Genomic DNA, 23192 nt, shown 5'->3' with positions numbered 1-23192 from the left:
GATTTTGAATATAGTGCTATATCTTCATAATTGCGAATATTCTAGATTTTGTTCATCAGTACCCTCGCTGCTTCTTAGTTGTGGGCCACTACAATATCTTTGTCAGAGCTTAGCAACATCCCTAGCAACCTATAGGAAAGTTGCCTACCCCTTACTATATAAGAACCTCCCCAGCAGCCATTTTCTGCGGGTTTTTTGCAGTTCTGAGAGAGAGAGCAGTGTCATTGCTGTGCTCTGTGCTTTGCTGTGTCATTAGATTAGATAGTTAGTTAGTTAGATAGCTTATATATATATATATATATATATATAATACAGATAGTTAGTGGGAGATAGTCAGTGTAGGTTATATCCTGATATAGTGTAGCTGATAGGTTCCAGTGCAGGGTGTTAGGTAGTGTGATAGGAATTACTGTACTGTGCATTTTCTCAGGAAACTTCTAGCAGCTTAAAAAATTAAGCAAATGTGACCAACGCCTGTATTGCGCAAGCAACACGCGCATATTACATTGCCGGTTTTTGCAATCAAGAAAATAATTACTGGAGATCACGAATTCTAGAATTTGTGAATTTATTGCAATTAGGCCCAAAATTCTGCTCATCACTACCGAATTATTCTGATTCAGTGTGAATTTTGTTTCATACTTACTTAGATGTGTTCTCCAGTATAGCTTTCACCTCTTGGGCCTGCTGTTTACCAAAGTATACCACTGTAAGATGGACTCTTTTATCCTGGTTTATGCATACTTCCCTATAAAAGAATAAATAAATGAAATAAGATTTCTTTGTATGTCTGTACATTCAATAAATTCAACAGATACAGTACATGTAAAAGGAAAGCAGCAGCTGTAAAGGTAGGATAAACAGGGTGGCTGCAAAGAGTGCATTGAGATATACAATCGAAATATACAGACGAAAGCCCAACAGCAAAGAAGGACTTTATAACTCACACCCTTAGCCACACCATCCATTCTGCCTCAAAATTCAATGAACAGCGCTCTGAGACCAGTGCCACCATTATCAGCCACAGTGCCTCCATAATACAAGCAGAAAGTCATATCAAACCAGTTCCATCCTTGTGCACCACTGCCTCCAACAGATAGGAAGTCACAAGTGTCACGTGAGAGACTGACCTACAACCACAAACATGTAGATCTTTTAAAAAGATATAGCATATGCCATAAACGTCTAATATTCTTATTAGGTTCCAGGCACACCACGTTAAGAGTGTGATTGCAGGAGATGGGTCCCATGCCCGGTCAAGATAAAAAGAAAGACTCCCACACTTCACCACAGTTTTTATAAATGTCTAATAGGCACAAGTTCCACTTCTATGACTTGCACATTTTGGAAGAATGGGATTCTCCTTCTCCCCCTTCACACTCCAGAAAGGAACAGATGATGCAGACACGCATCTGTCTAAACTGTATTCTACGTGAAATACCATAACAGTTTCATTGTACTAAACAACAATGACGTTAGTCCCTTTCATGCCTGTTCACCGCTACACTAGAGATGCTCTTCTCTGGAGTGCGACAGAGGGAGTCTGCCAATATATGGAGTCTTAAAGATGGCCACACTACTTACTCATCCCATGCTATGCGTTATCTCTTCTCTCTGACATAGAAAATACATTTAAGCAGCAGACACTGATAAGCATTCCTGTGACTACATGGTTTGGGACCTCACAGAATGGCAAGGCATGCTGCAGATTGTGCACATGTGATCTAGATGGACTCATAGCACTGGATTATTAAACCTTCTTGGTACCATAGGCACAACACTGCTTCAGTAAAAATCATGGCAAAGTCATAAATATTATAATCTTAACCATTTCCCAACAACCGCCATACATGTTGGCAGATGTCCGGTCAATGGGGGTTGAGCGAACGTCATAACCATTGAGTGCCTGCTGTTTTACACAGCAGACAATCTGTGGCCGAGTCTGTGATGGGCAATAATGCTGATCACAGACTTTTAACCCTTCATATGTTAAGGTCAATTGTGACCACGGTATCTGGGCAGTCAGTCACCAAAAGTGCTGCGCTCCCAGTGCCCCAATGGCTACCCCGTGCCAAGATCACTTGCTATGGAAGCCTATGGCCTTCTGAAGGTTTTGAGGCCTGTCATAGCAAAGTTCCTATCAAGCTCACAAAGCTTCTAACTGCATCGTATGTAATATTAAATGGTGCTATTAGTCCCCATATGGCAATATGAACGGAAAATAAAAAAAAGTCATGAATTTTGATATAGCGGGTGCATGGGTTATGGAAGCTGTGGTGTGGCATGTGGTGATGCTTTTTAAAAAAAAATTGTGTTGTCATTTTCTATTTTACAATTTATGCCCCCATAAGGTAAGACAAGGTCAAAACTATGGAGGCTTTTAAACATTACACTTTACAATTTCTACTGTAACTGGGACATATTAGATCCAGTTACGGGGGACCGTTATGGGGAGAGTAACAGCCCCCAGAGGTTTCAATTAGGCTGGTCAGCCTCTCTGCAGAGCTGATCTTTGTCTATTAAGACCTAGCAGCTCATGCAGATACCTGGCCCTGGCAATCATACCATCACTAGAACCAGAGCAGGAACTACTGCCACTTCCATATTGGTATACACAGCGTTGATTGAGTGCTGTGTATACAGTACTGGCAAAAAAACGAACCTAAAAATAAAAAATGACCTTGCCTTCTCTATAGGAAGCCTGGCTGTAAATGACAGCAGGCTCCCCACTCTATTAGCATGCAGCTGCTAAGACCATATTCACACAATCTGTGTTTGGTCAGTGTTTTGCATCGGGGACCGGAGGAGATCTGGCCATAACCTGGCATAAATGCCAATTCTGGCGGCACAAATACTGTTGCGCGCAGCAGTTTTTGCCTGGCTGATTCTCAGCATATTTGTCGGGTTGTGGCCGGATCTCCGCCGGTCCCAATTATAGTTATTCAGTTAGCGTCCGGCAATACCAGATCCAGAGTGCTCCGGCATGCTGCTCTCTGCTGGAACAGCCTGCCAGATCTCTTTACTGCTAGTGTAAAACTAGCCTTAGCCAAAACCAGAAGTGGAGTCGAAACGGCATAAGGTATAAGACAAAATATGATTATGATAAAATCCAAATGATACATTATTTTCTGATGAGATATTCCATTTAATACACTTCTCAAGTTCATTTTATTTGACTAACCCACTATTAGCTATAACGCGAACGCTTAAATGTTGCCGTATTACAGGCATCGGAAACTGACTTTGCTCAAATTTACCATCTGTTTCTAACATCAAATCTATTTTGGTTATATATTCAGAAATTTTTGTTATAACATAAGTATTGGATGGCGGGACCACAGAATATATTGCAATACATCCAGTTTAAGTTTCTGTTTTTCATTTTTATTTATTTAGGAGGTCTTCATTCATATGTAATAGAACATTCACATTATTTATATTCAGACATGAAAGTCAGAAATATGTAATGACCAATGTGTTCCTGGCTTCTGATTATAAATTGGTTTGCAGCTATAGCCGAGCGCCTAATATTTTAATTAAGACAAAATAATATACGGTATCTGTGTTCAACCAGTGTTCCTCGCATACAAGTGAACGCAATTTCAACAGATGCTATGCATCTTCCTCGCCTTACCTTGCTGATAAATGCTGTTTATCTTCCAATTTCTATTTCTAGCAAATTAAACATGTAAGATCACTTATGAAGTGCTTTTTCACACTGCAGACTGTATTTTATTTAGTCGAGAAACCCCCAACAGATCACACACATTTTTTGCTTAAAAAAAAAAAAGGAGCATCTGCTTCAAAAAAAAAAATAAACTCCAATTGACTATTACTGAATATTTAAAAATCTTGGGGGTCATTTATTAAACTGGTGCAAAGTAGAACTGGCTTAGTTGCCCATAGCAACCAATCACATTTCTCCTTTCATTTTCAACAGCCTCTTTGGAAAATGAAGGGAGGAATCTGATTGGTTGTTATGGGAAACTAAGCCAGTTCTACTTTTCACCAGTTTGATAAATGATCCCCCCTTATACCTAGAATTTAGAGACCTACCCAAAGATCTACTTACATTAAAGGGAATCTGTAACCAGGAAATTCACATTCAAGAGAATGTGTTATCAGAAATTAACCTTAAGTTAAACGTATGTTTTTAGAATTTTCTGTATTTTTTTTTTTATTCAACATTACTATCTATATTAAAATTGTATATAATCCTGCAATTTTTACACTAGCCACTAGGCCTAAAATATGTTGACTTCCTGTTTTCTGACAGCTGTAAGGGCCAGAGAAACAATAGACAGGAGCTGACACCATTGACTTATATGGAAAACATTTCTAGGCATGCTCTGTGATCTGTGCAGAGGTCAGGAGGGAGTAGGTAAGCTATGGTATCACCTACTGTGAGAAGTGTATCCTGTGTTATCTATAAAGAGGTGTTACTTGTGATTTTATTTATGCCTGTGTGTGGTGATAATGACAATGTCTACTCCGCCTGCTTCCTCTGCTAGCCCCTTCCTCTCTTTCCTTTTTTTTTTTTTTTTTTCTTTTTAAAATTTTTTTTTTCTATTTTTTTTTCTTTTTAGCAGTATTTTGTGCTGCACTGTGGTATTTGGTTCTGCTGGGGTGGTATTTTGTCCTACACTATGGTATTGCTGGCCCCGCCTACTTCTGTGGCCCCGCCTTCTGTCAATTTCAGACCACTTTTCCCAGTCTGTAAGTTCCCAGTCTGCCCCTGACTGATAAAGTAATGAATCCACTATTTATAGTAATTATACACCATTCACTTGCATGTGTTGTAAACTGCAAATAGTGCCACAAAAAAATCGGTGTACCTAATAGAGCAGAACGCATGTCAGGAAGTCAACATCATCAATATCAAAAACGAGGCCTGACACTCGGCACATGCACAAAGCAACACTAATTATATCTATTGCTCGTGTTGATCAGAACGAGGCTACAGACGCCTAAAATACCACTACATTTGGTTATTACATACTAATAAATAATATTAATGACCTATAAATGACGGGTCTCTGAGATCTGTTCCTGCTTTTTCTTCAGGAAAAGTAATTGCTACGCAGCTCTGAATCTGAACATTCTTGTATGTTTCTGCCAATGCTTTCTTTTATTTGCATCTGGAATATGCATCAAGCTGGCTAGGTAATGAGGATAACCAGCTAGCAATCAATTCGCATGATGCTCTACTTTGGCAAGCTCCTACGAACAATTACCGATTTTTAAAAAAAAGTCCACAGCAAGAACTTCCTTTTTTTTTTTTTTTTTTTTTTTTTTTTTTTTTTTTTTAGGCGTCGCTATTAGAATCACTGCACATGTCCCTTATTTGCGCAGTTACGGGGCCAAAACTGACCAAATAACTAAATTGTCAACTGAGCCTTACAGGTTTTTTTTTTTTTTTTTTTTTTTTTTCAGATGGCCGTTAACAGACAGATTTTTTGTTACACACACCAGCTGTTGGCCTGACTGGACAGAGATTGGGCAGATAATCTGTTTGTGTTTTTTTTTTACAATCTCTCAATTCTTAGTGACCCAAATAGTTATATATAAATATATTCCGCTCATCTTTTCATAGTATTTATAGAAAAGAAAAAAAAACCCTCCCCTCCCTCCCTCCCAATTTGTGGTGCGTCAAAGTAGGACCCCTATATATGAAACAACCTGATCTCAGCTAACCAAACCTCCAACCACCCCATATCCTACTCCATTGGTATTCGTTTTCCCTCCGTCTATATAGAATTTTTTCATAGTTCTTTACTTTATCAATTAAATTTATCCATGTGTTTATGTCTGGAGTGGATCGGGCAAACCAGGTCCGGCTGATCAAAACTCTAGCCAGCATCAATATTCTGCTCAAAAAAATCTTTTGATGGTTATGATTTTTTAGTTTGGAGAGATCATTAAGAACAAATACTTGTGGTTCAAAAGGAATTCGAATTTTTAGTTTACACATAATACAGTTATTGATACCATTCCAGTAGTTTATAAGTTCTGGACAGGTCCATATCATATGGAGGAAATCTGCTCCAACAGTATCACATTTGGGACAGTTGGACGTGTCTCTTAACCCACATTTGTTCATCCACAATGGAGTAATATATAATCTGTGGCAGATATAAAATTGTATTAGAACATGGTTAAAGTTCTGGGATAGTGAAGTTAAATTCCCAAAAATATTCTCCCACCCTTCTATTTGTAAATTCGGACAATCCACCTCCCACAATTTTTGTCCTGGTGAGTGTATATCACTAAACCGTACCTTAAGTAATAACTTATATATATTTGAAATTTTTATTCTAGAAAGTGTACCCCCTACCCAATCATTCAAAAAGGATAAATTATCTATATCCAACATCCGCTTATCATCCAAACTTGATAATACAGAACGCAATTGGAAATACCTAAACCATGAAAAAAAAATTATATTTTGTGTCATTTCTGTATAGGGTTTAATTTCTCTATCTTTAACTACCTGTGAAATATATAAAATTTTATTTTTCTGCCAAAATGTGTCGGCTGCAATTTCATCCAGCCTTTGTAAATACAAATTATGCCAAAGAGGCGTAAATGTGAGTGAACCCTTAACCTTCAACCATGTCCTAGTTGTAGCCCACACCTTAAGGAGTAGTTTTATAGTCTCTCTATAGCCTTGCTCATAACTCTTCAATAGCCCAGATTCCAACAAGGAAAAAATATTATTATGAGCGTGGCTAGTTACCAACTTCCCCAGAAGTGCGCTATGCTCTGATTCGTAGCATCTCAGTAGCTGGGCTGCAATAAAGTACCCCTTAAAATAGGGGAGATTTAAACCCCCGCACTCCACTGATCTATACAGGTACTCTAGCTTAATTCGAACTCGCTTTCTTCCCCATATTAGATCATTAATTAGTCTCTCCATAAGTTTAAAATGTTTATCTTGTATCCAAATAGGTGTATTCCTGAGCACATAAAGAAATTGTGGTAGTATCACCATTTTAACTAGTGAAACTCGATCAGCTCTAGATAAGGGAAGTTTCAACCAGATTCCTATTTTAGCTCTGATCTTTACCATTATGGGGATCAGATTGAGTTCTACAAAATTTTCGACCCGAGGCGATATAGTCAAACCCAAATATTGAAAAGTATCAACAATATCCAACCGTGTAGCAGGAACCTCTTTCTGTGGCAGGGGGTCTATTGGGAGCAAGCTGGTCTTAGCCCAGTTTATAAGAAGACCAGACACCTCACCAAATAATTTAACCATTTGAATAATCCTAGGGAGAGTGGTTTCCGTATGATCTATAAAAAACAGAATATCATCTGCATATAATGAGATACGGTCTTGTGTTCCTAACGTACCAAATCCTTTGACCTTATCGTCCTGCCTGATGGCCATCGCAAGGGGTTCGATATATATATCAAATAATAAGGGAGATAATGGGCAACCCTGACGGGTGCCTCTGTTTAGCTCGATACTACCACTCAAGATTCCATTAAGACTCAGTTTAGCCCTTGGAGATCCATACAACAACCTAAGAGTGCGTATAAACCTCTCTCCAAAGCCCATCCTAACAAGAACCTTCCAGAGAAAACGCCACTCCACCCTGTCAAAGGCCTTAGAGGCATCCAATGACAGGATGGAGCGGGCGGTCCCCCCAGGGGCCTGGATATTAGAAAATAGCCGATGTAAATTATGATGTGTACCCTTGTTTTTAATAAAACCGCTCTGATCCGGATGGACTATGGAGGAGATAACCCCAGAAAGCCTTGTAGCAAGGACCCTCGCCAAAAGCTTTACATCTGCATTAAGCAGTGAGATTGGTCTATAAGATTCTAAATCTAGAGGGTCCTTGCCTTTTTTTGGAATTAGTATCACTGTAGCCTCCATCATTGAATCTGGCAACATCCCATCCTCCATTGATTCAGTAAAAACCTCCAGTAATCTAGGAAAAATACAGTCCCCATATTTACTATAAAGTTCATATGGAAGGCCGTCTGAACCAGGAGTAGAATTGGCTGAACATAATTTAATAGCTCCCTCAAGTTCCTGAATTGAGACCTCCAATTCTAATGCTTTCTTTTGCGTCTCAGTGATAGTTGAGAAGTTGATCCTATCTAGATATAAATCTATCTTATCGTCTGTAATATTAGAATCAGCCTTATACAGATCAAGAAAATAATCAAAAAAGGCCTTCTCCACCGGACCCTGTCCAGTAACTATCCTACCATCCCTCACTCGAACCTTGTCTATATGTTTTTTGGGTTGTTGATTGGAGATTACTCTAGAGAGGAGCTTACCGGGTCGCCCAGACTCTGTAAAGTATTTTTGCCCTTTAAAGAAGAGATTCTGTTGAGCTTTATCCAGTAAAAAATTAGCATATATTTGTGTGGCTTTTTGCATATTTTCCCTATTATTCTCCGTCTTATTTATATGGAAGGATTCTGTCGCTGACATTACATGTTTTTCTAAATTTTTCTGTTTTTTTCCATATTCTCTTCTAAGATTCGTAATATTACTAACCATCAATCCCCTCATGTACGCCTTAAAGGTATCCCATACCACTTGAATTTTTGCTGAGCCATAATTAATATCCCAGAATCGGCCTATTTCATTTCGAATTATTTCATGTGTCTTTATGACTGATAGCCAGTAAGGGTTTAGTCTAAAGGGAGGTTTTGGTGTATATCTTTCCTGAGACAAGCATAGTTCAAATACTAACGGGGAGTGATCAGATATTGACCTTGTTTCATATTTCATTCGTTTTATCAATTTCACATATTTGCTATTTATCAGTACCAGGTCTATTCTGGAAGGTGATTTGCCTGCTTTACTAAAGCATGAAAAAACCCTTTTCCCCTGTCCCAGAAACTCCCAAGCGTCCTCAAATCCAGCCTCCAGGCAAAACCGTGCGAGGGGAGACCCCTGGACCGGACTGTCTCTCCCGGCACTCATAGAAACCCTGTCACGTAAAGGATCGATGACACAGTTAAAATCGCCAATAATCAATGTTGGACATTCTGGCCATCTATCCATAAATAATAGAAGGGAATTAAGAACCAAAAGAGAAAATGGCGGAGGGATATAAACAAAGGCCAGAATGCATAACTCTCCCCCTAACCTGCAGTATAGAAAAATAAATCTCCCCTGTTGGTCGACAGAGGATGCCTCACAAACGAAATCAATAAGTCTATGTATCAAAACCGTAACACCTCTCGAGTAGTTGGAGAGGGTAGAATGATACGTGTGCACAGCCCATCCCCTGTCGACCACCCTAGTGGTCTCCTCAGTAAGATGGGTCTCTAGCAGGCATACTATTGCTGGTAAATGGGCCTGAGTCAGGTCAAAAACCGCTTGTCTCTCACCTCTTTCCCCCAAACCACGTACATTCCAAGAAAAAATTCTAATCATCGTCATCTACAATGGTTAAGTGGAGGATCAGGAGAGAGGGAAAAAGGAAAAAACAAGAGAAGGAAAAAAAAAGAAAATAGCAAACTGAGAAAAGGGGAACCATGCCCACTTTGACGCACCACAACCCAACCCCACCCCCCCTCACCCCCCTCCCACATGCAATCCACCACATATTGTAGTAGATTTCTTTCCTATGACCAACCCTCGACCCTCCCCCCACTCAGCCACCCCCACACCGCGATTAAGAAGCAAAGAAAACTATTTTTTTGGGGGTATAAGCCCCTTATAATACTAATTATTCCCGCCCGATCGTAACCCAATTGAGTCATCGATTGTTTCGCTCTAGCCAATCCGTGGCTTCTTCTGAGGTATCAAAAAAAAAGATTTTATCTTCAAAAACAATCCGCAATTTGGCCGGGAATATAAGAGAATATTTAATATCCCTTTCTCTTAGCTTCTTTTTAACAGTCATAAATATACGTCTCTTTTCTTGTATTTCTTTCGAAAAATCAGGAAAAAAGGCCAGTCTAATCCCGTTATACAGAACCGGTGAGGATTCCCTCGCCCTTCTCAGGAGGACATCTCTGTCCCCTGTAGTCAGTAGCTTAGCAAGGATTGACCGAGGTTGTCTCCCTGGAATTGGTTTTCCTCCTGGGACCCGATGGGCTCTTTCAATCATAAAAAGAGGAGAGAATGACTCTTTACCAAAGTTCTCAAGAATTAATTTCTGTACAAATTCGGTTGGATTTTTTTCTTCCTCACCCTCTGGGATCCCTATTATTCTCACATTGTATCTTCGTGACCTATCCTCCAGGTCCACTGCCTTTTTCTTCAAGAGATTATATTCCACTTTAAGTGTAGAAACTTCCGTATTTATTTTTTTGGATTCCTTCTGTATTAGGGTGACAGAACTTTCAAGGGTGTTGACTCTGTCTCGCATTTTGGACAATTCATCTTTTATTAGTCCCACATCAACTTGAATAAATCCAAGTTGGGTTGTAACCATCTGTATTAGGTCCCCGTTCTGTTTAACCGCTAGGAGTATTTCTTCCAGCGGTGAAGAGTTATCATTAGGGATTGCTTCCCCCATTATTCCATCTTCCTCTTCAGGGTATCTAGCGCCTTTTTGTATTTCTAGGTCTGTTACCTCTGATTCATAATTTTTTTTTCCAAAAACTCCTTTTGTCCACCCCTCGTATTGACCCTTGGGGACTTCAGAAACTGGTCCAATTTTGTTGGTTCAGCAGTTTTGGACCCATGTTTCTGACCTGATAGATCAGTCGAACGCCTAAAGGCTTTTGGGCCCATAGCTTATTCCTCTTTATTCCTTTTTTTTAAATATTTTTTTTTTATTTTTTTTTATTTTTTTGGAGTATTTATTTGGGTTTTTTTTTTTTTTTTTTTTTTTTTTTCCCCCCTTATTCCACCTCCTTCTCTCCTTTAAATATATATCTTTTCTTCTTTGCTCTCCTTCTTTCTCTTTTTTTTTTTTTTACTTTACTTTTTCTTTTTTTTTTCCTTTTTCCTTTTTCCTTATCCCCCTTTCCCTTTTTTTTTTTTTTTTATAGTGCCTTCTTCTTAATTCTGTTTCTCTTCTCTTCTTTTTTTTTTGTGTCCACTCTTCTTTATACTCTTTCCCCTCTTATTATTATTATTTTTTTTTTTTCCCTCTCCACCTTATACTTTAAACTTTAGAGTTCACTTTCTTGTAATCATGTGCAGTCATGTGCAATTATGTCAAACTCCGTTCAAGGTTAGTTGGAGTCAGCAATCGTGAGGAGGTTAGTCACTAAAGAAGAGAAGCTTATCAGCTTATCATCTTCTCCAACAATCCATTAGGTGGGGGGAACACAAATAGGGGGGGAACACAGAGGTTACTCACGGCACCAAAGGGGGGGTAGCAGTTCAGGCAGAAGCCGGAGGCACAGTCCACGGGGGTAAAGGAAAAAAGAACCTCCAGACAAGAAACTGTTCACAGCGACATGGTGGGCGATAAAGGAGGCAGGAGCGCAGAATCGGGAATGGCAGAATCAACAAGCAGCAGCATGCAGGCTTGGACAAAGAGCAGGAACCGGAGGCAGCCCCCACATCCGAACCAGCAGTCGATAACAGCGCCGCGGTTCAACAACGCTGATCACCCGTTCCCAGTCACAGAGAGGGTGGATGGAGGATTCGGCACAGAGACGCCAGCATAATCGAGGCGGCAGCGGTGTAGCTGAGCAGCGGGGAAAGCCGGGAGCGCGACGTCCACTACGTCATCACGTCATCCTCCCCTCCAGAACTGAGCAAGAACTTCCTTGACTGCAGAACTCCTGATTGACAAGGAACCTGGCCCTGTCAATCAAGTAGGAGAGAGACTGGTTGACAGAGGAAGCAGGGGGAGCAAGGGTGCACAGAGTGGCCTGGGTCTCTTGTTAGCAGTGGAAGAACTTAGGAGTGAAAAGGGAGATTTATTTAGGTATATTTAGTCTTCAACCATCCCTATTACAGCTTCACATTCTTTGCTACTAAGCTTTCCCTGAATCCTGAATGGCAAATCTGCCTAGTTACGTTACAGCATTGAGGATTGTCACTGCATAGCTTTTCAGATTTGTCTATCATAGTTTTACTTTTATTCAGATTTTCCAGGTTCCTGGATAGAATATCAGACTACATATTTTACAATATAACGATTGGCAATATATCAGTGTATAAATAGCAGATGTGGCATTATACAGTCTGAGAAAGCTGGGTAACAACCTCGGCTGGGCAGTGATGGAGGATATATTGGTTATATAAAATACACACATGCTGCTCCCATACATTGTGTGTTTATCATAGAGTATTGGGACAACATTGAGTGTATGCTGCCTACCCAATTTAGTCTGAAGCATACCTCCACATTAGTGGTTACCCAACTTTACAATGCTCCTGAAAGGCAAATCTGTATAATTATGCCTCTACGTGAAAGGGAGAATTACCACTGCATAGCTAGGCAGATTTGCCGTTCAGCTATCTTGAAAGGTTTGGTGACTTTTCCTGAAAAGCTGTAATAGATGCCCCAATAGGCTGTGCATATAGCACTTCCGTCCTGACGTTATATATGTGTGTATAGCGGTACATATATATTGTTCATGTCATTGTATGTAGAAGAGTATGATTGCTCAGGCCACACAAATGTCTTGTACTGTGCCAAATGGTGCCACTGTATATGCTACTCCTGGTACTGTTACTGTAATTACTGCATACTACTAGTAATTTAGCAGATTCCTTACCCCAAAAAAATTGCCATACTCCCTGAGTAAAGAAAAGGTATTTAACCTAAACCCAGCGCCTTCCTCCTACACATCTGGATTGTGTGCACTAGCATCAGATGGGGGGGGAGAGAAGAGGGAGAAAACTACAGCTGTAGCCCGAGAGAACAATGCACAGTTTTTCTAGTTTAATCTTTAGCAGTTGTGATATAGGACAGAAGAAGAGCAAGAAAACTGAGATATTATGGTAGGTTTGTATTGTTGTTATTTTTTCTTTGGTTGGATTCTAGGTTTAGTGGTCCTTTCACCGCTTAATATATATATTACCTGAAACTGAAAACCTGACACAGAAAATCTGGTCTGCATACTGGGCTGGTCTTCTGAAAGAGGAGGGCCTTTGAAGAGTTTTGATGTACATTAGGGCGCATTAACATGACCGTATTTTCTTTTTGTGGACCTATTGCAACAATGCCTATTCTTGTCTGCAAAATGGACAAGAATAGGACATGTTCTATTTTTTTTTTTTGCAGGACTATAGAATGGCTATACAGTGTTTTTTTGCCAACATCTAGAAATAAATGGTTTCCTGTATAATCTGCAAAAAATGTGGATCAGTTTCGGACCAAAAATATAGTCATGTGAATGGAGCCTTAGAGAGAATGTTCATAACATGTCCCAAAGACGTTAATAGGTTTCTGACAAATGTAAATTCAGAAACATTAGTTTTCTACTTATGTAGATGATACATAAGGTATGGGCCGATATTTTACTTGGAACTGTATTATTTTGGCTTTCAAAATGAAAAATGTTAAAAAATTGCTAACAAAAGGTGTAAAATCTGCAGAAAGTATAGATATTTAATTGGAATGCTGAGATGGTAGCTTTTACTTCCAATGAATGTATTATACTCAGTGGACAGCTCAGTACATTTTCAATTACCCTTCATAAGTTGTCCTTCAGCCACTCACTTTCAAATATGACAAACCATGCAGCAATTAGAATCTGGCCTTTATTTTCCAATGCACTCATGAGAAGCTCAGCAGGCCCATTTATTATACTGGCCTGACTTGAAATGTCTAGTGCTTGATGACCGTCAATAGAAGGCATGTTATGGCTGGGGATCAGTGTGAGGTGCACAGATTTCTGCACTGCAGCTTACATCAGAGCATGGGCGCTCTGTGGTTCAGTCAAAAGTCACATTTGAAAGCAGATAATTAACCTATTTCTTGTGGTTTGATTAAAATTGATTTTCTAAAAATAACCCTGAATTCTCTTGGAAAAACACTGTACATATAGCAATAAACTTTTCATTCATATATGTACTATTCAGGCTGAAGAATACCCCCCCCCCCCCCCCCCCAATAATTCTGACACTGATTTATATATTAAATGTAGTCCCTTTTTTTATTATTTCTCGTAAAGTTCAAAGCTTCTCTGCCAGGAATTTCCTGAGTTAATTGCTCAGTGGTATGTGTGTGAAAGAAGCTGGCGCTCACCACACAGGTAACTGCAATAAGTCAGTATTAACTGTACCCATATTACTGTGCATACAGAAGGATGCACTGCTCCCCCTAGCAGGCTGAAAAATTAATTACACCGAAACCTATGGTCAGAGTCAGAGGTTACTTTTTGTCACAAAGGCCTCCAGAAATATTAATGTTATGCAAAAAGGCAGCAGAATATAAGATAACTGGGTAAGGAGGTGCAAAATTTAAGACAAATTAGTTTGGCTGACCGCGCATACCTGCATCACAATCAGCCCCTGAGACGGTTCGGTTCCCATTTAGAACGTCTTGTCTATGATGAGGCAACCCCTTTGAGAGAGATTTTTAAATGAGCAAACCAGTAACCAAAAGTAAGAAAGAACAGATCCACTGTGGGCTGGCAGTCTGTCCTTTTAATACTCGTCTCCTACACCACTTTTGGACTTACAAAGTAAACGTACTCTTCTTAACACCAAATTGTTTCTAGATCCAACATTTTGTGCTGATTCATTTGTCAAAATATGTCCATAGCAGTCAAAGTTCGAAATTCCCTTTGCTTCTCTCCTTACCACTAGGGGGAGCTGAGGAACTTATTCCCTTTTTATCTAATGTATACATTGCATGCAGTAAGCACCTGAGCTCCCTCTAGTGGCTGTAAAATCTATAACAAATACCAAAGGAATACCAAGTACAGTATAAATGTTACATTAAAGGAATTTTTTCAGGACTCATTTTTTGCAGATCTTTCTTCAGGGTAAATCATCAATGTCTGATTGGTGGGGATCTGACAAACAGAGCCTTTGTCAATCAGATGATTGAAGAGACTGCAGTTCTCTGGTGAGTGATGTTTCCTCCTCACAGCTTACCAAACACAATGCTGTGCATTGTATAGTGGCTGTGCTTGGTATTGCAGCCCAGGCCTATTCACTTGAATAGGACTAAGCAGCACATAAACAGTGTGACCAATGAATGTGACATCATTGGGCTAGGAAGAGGCAGCAGCACTCAATGGTGTACCACAACCTCTTCAAAAAGCTGATCAGGGGGTGGGTGCAGGGAATTGGTCATCAATATATCAATCCCGGAAAACCCCTTTAAAGGATAGGATACATCAGTAATATGAGATTGGTGGGACCCAAGCTGTATGAAGATGCCATGGTTCTCTGTGAGCACTTAGACCTCTAGCTAGGCCACGTGACATCACGTTCATTTAGCATATGAACTAGGCCTGTCATGGCTAACCTCCGGCACTCCAGATGTGGTAAAACTACAATTCCAATAATGGACACTTACTTGGCTGTTCTCAGAACTCCAAAGAAATGAATGGAGCATGCTGGGAGTCATTGTTTCAACACAGCTGGAGTGCTGGAGGCTAGCCATCACTGCTCTATGCACAGCTCCGTCCCATTTAAATGAATGGGGCTGAGCTGCAATACCCAGTCCAGCCGCTATACAATGTTCGGCACTGGGCTTGGTAAACTTTGAGAAGGCTGCAGAGCTCACTGGAACGTGGTGGACTCCTCCAAAGGCTGATCGGCAGGAGTCCCAGAAGATGGATCCCTGCTGATCTTATCTTGATGACCTATCCTGAGAGTAGGTCATCAATATGTAAAGCCCGGAGAACCTCTTTAACCTCTTCAGGACACATGACGTACCAGTACGTCATGATGCCCTGGTACTTAAGGACACATGACGTACCGGTACGTCATGTGTTGTTCCGATCACTGCCGCCCGGCTGGCAGTGATCGGAACAAGGTGCCTGCACAAATCATTGAGCAGGCACCTAGGCTAAATACGCGGGGGGGTCCCGTGACCCCCCAAGTCGGCGATCGCAACAAACCGCAGGTCAATTCAGACCTGCGGTTTGATGCGCTTTTTGCCGCTTCTGATCGGGATCAGAAACTTTACAATGCCCAGAATATATATGTTCTTCCACCCCTGAATGATATTATGTGGGCGGGTGGTGCAGGGGGAGGGTTGCGGGCGGTGCGGGCGGTGCGGGAGGCGGGCGGTGCGGCAGGTGGGATCGCGATCCCCCGCCCGCCTCCATTTGAATAATCGTTGGCTTCTAGTGGGTATACCAGGGTGCCAGCACATTGCTGGCACCCTGGTATAAACGGCTGACATCGTTGATGCGATGTCAGCCGTTTAACCCTTTCCATACATCGGTCCGTACGGACCGCTGTATGGAAAAGGTTAACAGCGCAGGGAGCTCCCTCCCTCTCCAATCGGGGGGCTGCTGTGCCTTTGCAGCCCCCCAATGGGAGAGGGAGAGAGCCCCCAGACAGCCCCCCGACACCCCAGTCCTCACCCTTCCCCGTCTGCGCAGTTGTGACAGACGGGGAAGGTTCCCATGGCAACAGGATGCCTTCTCAGGCGTCCTGCTGTCCATGGTACTGAACAGATCTGTGCTGAAAGCATAGATCTGTTCAGTGTAAGTAAAATACAGTGCAGTACCCTATATAGAGTACAGTACTGTATTATACAGACATCAGACCCACTGGATGTTCAAGAACCAAGTGGGTCTGGGTAAAAAAAAAGTTAAAAAAAGTAAAAAAAAAGTAAAAATCAAAAAACACATTTATCACTGATTAAAAATGAAAAAAATTAAATTCCCTACACATGTTTGGTATCGCCGCGTCCGTAACGACCTGATCTATAAAACAGTCATGTTACTTTACCCGAACGGTGAACGCCATAAAAATAAAAAATTAAAAACTATGATGAAATAGAAATTTTGCCCACCTTACTTCCCAAAAAAAGGTAATAAAAGTGATCAAAAAAGTCGCATGTACGCCAAAATAGTGCCAATCAAACAGTCATCTCATCCCGCAAAAAATGAGACCCTACTCAAGATAATCGACCAAAAACTGAAACAACTATGGCTCTTAGACTATGTAGACACTAAAACTTTTTTTGTTTTAAAAATGAAATCATTGTGTAAAACTTACATAAATAAAAAAAAATGGATACATATTATGTATCGCCGCGTCCGTGACAACCTGCTCTATAAAATTACCACATGATCTAACCTGTCAGATGAATGTTGTAAATAACAAAAAAAAAAAACTGTGCCAAAAAGGTATTTCTTGTTACCTTGCCGCACAAAAAGTGTAATATAGAGCAACCAAAAATCATATGTACCCTAAACTAGTACCAACAAAACTGCCACCCTATCCCATAGTTTCTAAAATGGGGTCACTTTTTTAGAGTTTCTACTATAGGGGTGCATCAGGGGGGCTTCAAATGGGACATGGTGTAAAAAAAAACTGTCCAGCAAAATCCAGCCTTCCAAAAACCGTATGGCGTTCCTTTCCTTCTGCGCCCTGCCGTGTGTCCGTACAGCAGTTTACGACCACATATGGGGTGTTTCTGTAAACTACAGAATCAGGGCCATAAATAATGAGTTTTGTTTGGCTGTTAACCCTTTCTTTGTAACTGGAAAAAAAATGTTAAAATGGAAAATCTGCCAAAAAAGTGAAATTTGGAAATTGTATCTGTATTTTCCATTAAATCTTGTGCAACACCTAAAGGGTTAAAAATGTATGTAAAATCAGTTTTGAATACCTTGAGGGGTGTAGTTTCTTAGATGGGGTCAATTTTTTGGAGTTTCTACTCTAGGGGTGCATCAGGGGGGCTTCAAATGGGACATGGTGTCAAAAAACCAGTCCAGCAAAATCTGGCTTCCAAAAACCAAACGGCGCACCTTTCACTCTACGCCCCGCTGTGTGGCCGTACAGTAGTTTACGGCCACATATGGGGTGTTTCTGTAAACAGCAGAGTCAGGGCAATGAAGATACAGTCTTGTTTGGCTGTTAACCCTTGCTTTGTTAGTGGAAAAAATGGGTTAAAATGGAAAATAAGGCAAAAAAATGAAAATGTCAAATTTCATCCCCATTTGCCAATAACTCTTGTGCAACACCTAAAGGGTTAACGACGTATGCAAAATCAGTTTTGAATACCTTGAAGGGTGTAGTTTCGTGGATGGGGTCACTTTTAGGGAGTTTCTACTCTAGGGGTGCATCAGGGGGCTTCAAATGGGACATGGTGTAAATAAACCAGTCCATAAAAATCAGCCTTCCAAAAACCATACGGCGCACCTTTCACTCTACGCCCCGCTGTGTGGCCGTACAGTAGTTTACGGCCACATATTGGGTGTTTCTGTAAACGGCAGAGTCAGGGCAATAAAGATACAGTCTTGTTTGGCTGTTAACCCTTGCTTTGTTAGTGGAAAAAATGGGTTAAAATGGAAAATTAGACAAAAAAATGAAATTCTCAAATTTCATCCCCATTTGCCAATAACTCTTGTGCAACACCTAAAGGGTTAACGACGTATGTAAAATCAGTTTTGAATACCTTGAGGGGTGTAGTTTCTTAGATGGGGTCATTTTTGGGAGGTTTCTATTATCTAAGCCTCACAATATGACTTCAAACCTGAACTGGTCCATAAAAAGTGGGATTTTGAAGATTTCTGAAAATTTTCAAAATTTGCTTCTAAACTTCTAAGCCTTGTAACATCCCCAAAAAACAAAATATCATTCCCAAAATGCTACAAACATGAAGTAGACATATGGGGAATGTAAAATCATCACAATTTTTGGGGGTATTACTATGTATTACAGAAGTAGAGAAACTGAAACTTTGAAATTTGCTAATTTTTTAAATTTTTTGGTAAATTAGGTATTATTTTGTGCAAAAAAAATAATTTTTTTGACTTCATTTTACCAGTGTCATGAAGTACAATATGTGACGAAAAAACAATCTCAGAACGGCCTGGATAAGTCAAAGCGTTTTAAAGTTATCAGCACTTAAAGTGACACTGGTCAGATTTGCAAAAAATGGCCTGGTCCTAAGGTGTAAAAAGGCTGTGTCCCTAAGGGGTTAACTTCTTCTGTATTTGTCATCTGTACAGTCATTTCCATATAGTGAAAATGAAACCTTCTAATATACAAATCTAAGACAGAAAAAGCTATACATTAAAATGAACAGTATCACCTGAAATTGTGCATGAACTGCTGAAACTTGTCAGCTCTTCTAGCTAAAGGGACAATGATGTTCACAATAACATTGGCCATGTTCAGCTTTTCATTCTTGACTTTCACAACAGGTCCAAATGGTCGAAAGAGAACAAGACGCTTAAATTCTTGATTTTTGTCTCCTTTAAAAGTCAGTTCATACAATGTTCCTTTATCACGTTCCGTTCTGTAAATACCTAGAAGTGAACAAAACAGGCTATTAGAATGGCTTAGAAGATTAGAGGCATTTATCAATAGTTGTCTTTCAATGTAAATATAGTAGAAATGAGCAAATGAATTCTACAAATTTGGAATTCATCCAGAATTTCCCCCCAAAAAATGGGATTCTAGCAAACCCAAAGTTCTTGGCATTCGTTTCAATCACAAAGACAGACCCACACATAATACTCCACTAGAAAAAAGACATGCAAGTCAGTTCTCCTTCCAAAAAAGATGTATACTGAATCTCCCTATATTACACTTCTCTGAATGAGACATAAAAGTCAGTTCTCCTTACAAAAGGACTAGAAAACTGAGTGTCTCAAGAAAAAATTGCCCTGGGCAGTTAAGTGGCCTTTGTCGGGATCTTGGAGGTGCTGTTTCTCATTAGGAAGACCACCTAGTATGCGTGAGTATTGTAGTCCAGGCAATGCTGCTCTGTTTTTCTGGGCAAAATATATGCAAATTAGCATATCTTCTTTCCACTGGTTTCAGACGGGCTCAAGCCTCATTCACACGTCAGTGTTTTGGTCAGTGTTTTCCATCAGTGATTGTGAGCCAAAACCAGGATTGGAGCCTCCACAGAGAAGAAAAGCTAATTTAAATATCTTTCCCAGAAACCCAAATGTATGCAAATTAACTTTATGAAAACACACAAATTGAACAGTTCGAGGCTACCATCTTGGGAAAGTCTTATTATGAAAAAAGAAATTGAATAGTTTAAGGCTACCACCAGGGGAAAATCGTACAATAAAAGAGCACTAATTAAACAGTTTGAGGCTACCAGCAGATTTTCCCTGGTGGTAGCTTCAAACTGTTCAATCAATGCCTTTTCATAACGGAAAGTTAATTTGTATACCATCTCAAATAATAAGATAATAATATCTGCAAATAGGTCCACATTTACCAATGTGATTGCACCTAGAATGTGCCGTAAAATGCGCCGAAATGTCATATCAAGTTTTAGACATATTAATGAAGCAAATGTATGAAAACAATTAATTCATAGCAACTTGATAAGTAAGAGGTGCAGCTTGGAAACAAAAAAGGTGTGGTCTATATGCGCCATTTGTGCCAAAATGTTGTCAAAAGATTCTGTTGCACGTTAAGCTAATCAATAGATTGTAGAAAGTAAAAAAAAAAGTCTTGCCATGGCACCAAATATATTATCCAGCGTGAGTTGCTGTGATAAATCCTTAGACTCTCTGGTCTATGTTTACACTATATACATTTTAAACGGGATTAGTAAATCTGCCCCATAGGCCAATTTTGGTTTTGTATTTTCCTTTTTACCTTCCAAAAGCCACAACATTTTAAATTTTTATTCACATAGCAGGACAAGTTGTATTTTTAATGGCATCATTTTATTTACCATATCTCGTATTGGAAAATGGCACCCACATTATTTGTGGGGTGAAATTGAAAAATAATAATACTGTGTTCACTGTGTGCTAAAATTTGTATAGTTTTTAATGTTTTACTTTTTTTTAAATAAATAAAAACCTTCAAAAAATAAAAAATAAATAACATTTACTTTGCCTTTCCATTTTCTGACACCAACTTTTTGATATTTTCATCTACAGAATAATGAGAGGGGTTGTTTCTGTCGACTTTTTGATCACTTTTTATTCATTTTGTGGGGGGACAAGACAACCCAAAAATGTAAAATTGTGGATTTTTTTTTCTTACCGTTACAGCATTCACCATCAGAAATTTTTGGAACTGGTGACAAATAAACCTGTTATGTTTATTTTTTAATGTTTATTTTTATATGCAAAGTTAGGAAAGGAATGTAATTTGAACGCTGTAATTTTTAATCCCTTTAAGGGACTTGCACATGCGATAGTCTGACTACTTGTACCGTAGACGGCAATAGAATAGTAGTCCACAGGCTGTCATGACAACAAATAGAAGCTCCATGATTTTGTCATAGGGGCCTGATTGGAGGATAGAAGGAGCCACTCCCGCTGTCTAACTCACAGATGCCACAGTGGCTACGACTGGGATCAGAGGGTGGGTGCCTGCTGTGTTATACAGTCGGCACCTGCCATGCATGGAGTAAGCTCCGTATGTGAGCTAGCTCCATACAACCCCTTGACGTCAATCAAGTACATGATTATGCATTAAGAGGTTAAAGGGAACCTGTCACCAGGAAATTAAGTGATAACCCAGGCACAGTGCCTTATAGGACTCGTTCAGCTGAATGCAATGATACTTTCACTTAGTGATCTGTTTCTTTAACCTGGAGAAAAAAGTACTTTTAATCCATATGCAAATGAACAGTTAATAGCACTGTGGGCGGACCCAAGCCACACCAGTGCACCCTTGCTTCACCAGCTTCTTCTGCCAGCTCCTCTCTCCATGACTGACAGGGCCAAGTTCCAGCATAGTCATCTCATCTGGCCCTGTCAATCAAGGAAGGAGAGAGAAGGAGCCTTACAAGGCACTGTGCCTGGTTTAACGGTGAATTTTTGGGTTACAGATTCCCTTTAATGTTCTGAGTGCAGGCTCGGGGTTCATTAGGATTCTAATAACATCACTGGTGTATAATTGGTTTTAGGTGTTTTCTATTATGCTATGACAAAAAAAGCTGATTGCATTTCCAGAAAGAAAAAAAAAAAAACAGCTGTCATATTTTTGCTTGCGGACATTCTGCTCTGTAATTCTACCAAACCTCGTGAGTTAAGGAAGCTCTTGCAGATGTTTTAGCTATAGAAAGTTTGCAAATCAGCATGTCCATATCCTGTTTTCTGCTAGTTACAATATCCCTATTATTTTCAGGCACACCTGCTGTCTTTATGGGGTAGTACACTAGAATCAAGTATGCAGCTCCCCCTGTAGTATATTGTCCTTTTGCAGCTCTACATTGTAACACTTTTGTGTTGGTGATTTTTATGCTCCCTAGAACGTTTCAGATTGTGCACTGTCTTTAACCCCTTCCCGATATCGGATCTCGGGTCTTTTAAGCGGAGCGGGTGCCATAGCAATTATGTGGCTGCTGTATCACACAGCAGACCCCCATGGCTAATGTCTACGATCAGCGGCAATGCTGATCGCTGACATTTAACCCCTCATTTGCGATGGTCAAATGTGACCACGGCATCTAAAAAGGCCTAAAAAACAGGTACACCTCCCCTAGGCAAATATCGGGGATGGTGCTGAAGTACTGAACCAGAGCCTGTACTAGGCTTCTAGGCTCATTACTTGTATATTACAATTCAGGGCAGCAAGTGGCAGCACTAAACTGTAATATAGTGATTTCTGTATAAGATAATGGAGAAAATTCCATTACGCTATACAAATTACAATCAGATGATTGCATATTGGGGTCCATTTGGTGACCTAAGAAACGTAAAAAAGTTTAAATTTTTTTCTTTTTTTAATATAATTCAAATATAAAAAACGTATCCCATATGGTGAATGACGTAATGGAAAAAAATGCCAATTTGCAATTTTTTCAATACTTTACCTTCCAAAATAATTGAATAACAAGTGATCAAAAAGTCATACACGCCTCAAAATGGTATTAATTAAAATTCAAACAAAAAGAAAAACCATACATATGTGGTATCACGGTAATCGTACTGACCTGGAGAATGAAGAGCACAAGTTGGTTTCACTGCATAGTGAACACCGTAAAAACAAAACAGATGCAGAATTGAATTTTTTTCCCAATTCCACCCCATTTGGATTTTTTTTATTCCAGCTTCCCAATATATCCTATGCAATATTAAGGCACCGAAGACTCTAGGCATTTTATTTACTACACGCACTTTACAGGCATTATCATCAAGCTGTCTCCAATGGGACTCACCATCTAAGTTCCCCATCAGTA

The 23192-nt window shown here is 39.8% G+C and overlaps 1 protein-coding gene across 3 annotated transcripts in view; it reads right to left on the bottom strand.

Annotated features, from left to right (window-relative positions):
* Positions 1-23192, bottom strand: part of CSGALNACT1 (chondroitin sulfate N-acetylgalactosaminyltransferase 1) — a 332098-nt gene that overhangs the window by 56335 nt on the left and 252571 nt on the right. For all 3 annotated transcript variants that reach the window (XM_044305053.1, XM_044305061.1, XM_044305069.1), the window contains 2 exons: positions 19119-19335; positions 647-748 (listed from right to left, as the gene is read on the bottom strand). In XM_044305053.1, the coding sequence (XP_044160988.1) occupies positions 647-748; positions 19119-19335 (319 nt within the window). The remainder of the gene's footprint in view (positions 1-646; positions 749-19118; positions 19336-23192) is intronic.

Source organism: Bufo gargarizans, chromosome 1 (genome assembly GCF_014858855.1).
Source record: "Bufo gargarizans isolate SCDJY-AF-19 chromosome 1, ASM1485885v1, whole genome shotgun sequence".
NCBI classification, from domain to species: domain Eukaryota; kingdom Metazoa; phylum Chordata; class Amphibia; order Anura; family Bufonidae; genus Bufo; species Bufo gargarizans.
This window is presented reverse-complemented; position numbering and strand designations above follow the sequence as displayed.